Raw genomic sequence first — 1,348 nt, 5'->3', positions numbered from 1 at the left:
GAATTAAAAGCCCATACCTTTGGGGAACAAACACTACACTATACGCTGAAATAGGCCTATTTTGCCATATATGTATAAGAAATAAGAATGACAACAGTAACAAAAACGTGTCCAGTAGCAACGGTGAGAAGTACGGTAAATAGCATAATTAATAATACTTAGAACGCTACTCTTCGCCATAACAGTAAGTTTGGTAGAGGAAATACATAACTTTTGAGCTACAGGTACAGAGCACAACCCCATGAAACAACATCCGTGGTACAGACTTGGCAACGGTACAAAACACAACCCCACGGCAACAACAAGTACGGTACACAGACTTGGCGACGAGTACAAAACACAACCCCACGGCAACAACAAGTACGGTACACAGACTTGGCGACGAGTACCTGGGCACGACCGTATGGCAGCACCGAGTACGGTACACGCCTCGACAGCAAATCCTTCACACAGCAATACTCACGGAAGGCGGCCTGGATGAGGCGCTTGTACATCTCCACCGACGCCTTCCGGTGCACCATGCGATGGGTGATGGCCTGGTACTTCCGCCGGAACTCCTGCTCGCTCGTGGTGGACTCACTCGATCCGCGGCGCCCTGGCGGAACGGGAGCGGTTGAGCCGGAGCAGTCGCTTGCGGGAAAGGGGGTGCTGGCGGGGTAGTTGCAGGGGTTCTGGGTGGTTGCAGGATAGTTGCAGGGGTATTGGGGTAGTTACAGAGGCTCTGGGTGGTTGCAGGATAGTTGCAGGGTATTGGGGTAGCAGCAGGGGTTCTGGGTGGTTGCAGGATAGTTGCAGTGGTATTGGGGTAGCAGCAGGGGTTCTGGGTGGTTGCAGGATAGTTGCAGTGGTATTGGGGTAGCAGCAGGGGTTCTGGGTGGTTGCAGGATAGTTGCAGGGGTTCTGAGTAGTTGCAGGGTAGTTGCAGTGGTATTGGGGTAGCAGCAGGGGTTCTGAGTCGTTGCGAGGGAATTAAGGTTGTCCTGGATGGTTGTGGGATAATTACGGTGGTTCTAAGTGGTTACAAGGCTTTTGGGTGGTTGCGGGATACTTGTAGAGATTCATGAAAGGAAGCTGTAGATGGTTGTAGGGGAATCAGATGTGAATCAGCAGTGATTGTGTGGTTGCAGAGGTGATGCGGAATAGTGGTGGTGAAGAGGCAGTGATTCTGTGACCATGAGATGGCGGCACTGTGTTATTGGGGAACTAGTGTGCGTCTGTGTGATTTATTAGAATTATGCAGTGATTGCGACACTTAGGAATAGTAAAAATACACATAAGTCCTTAAATTAATTATATAAGTGAAATAGATCGTTTTCCAGGAAAAAGACTAGCAGTAGTTGTTATTCTT

General features: G+C 49.4%; 1 protein-coding gene across 1 annotated transcript in view; it reads right to left on the bottom strand.

Annotated features, from left to right (window-relative positions):
• The window catches only part of LOC119591570, a 24,858-nt gene that overhangs the window by 9,334 nt on the left and 14,176 nt on the right, over window positions 1-1,348 (bottom strand). Inside the window, exon 5 of the mRNA XM_037940332.1 lies at window positions 464-595. Within this exon, the coding sequence (XP_037796260.1) occupies window positions 464-595 (132 nt within the window). The remainder of the gene's footprint in view (window positions 1-463; window positions 596-1,348) is intronic.

The sequence above is a fragment of the Penaeus monodon genome, chromosome 28 (genome assembly GCF_015228065.2).
Source record: "Penaeus monodon isolate SGIC_2016 chromosome 28, NSTDA_Pmon_1, whole genome shotgun sequence".
Classification (NCBI taxonomy): Eukaryota; Metazoa; Arthropoda; class Malacostraca; order Decapoda; family Penaeidae; genus Penaeus; species Penaeus monodon.
Note: the sequence above shows the minus strand (reverse complement) of the source record. Positions and strands in the feature narration are given on the sequence as shown.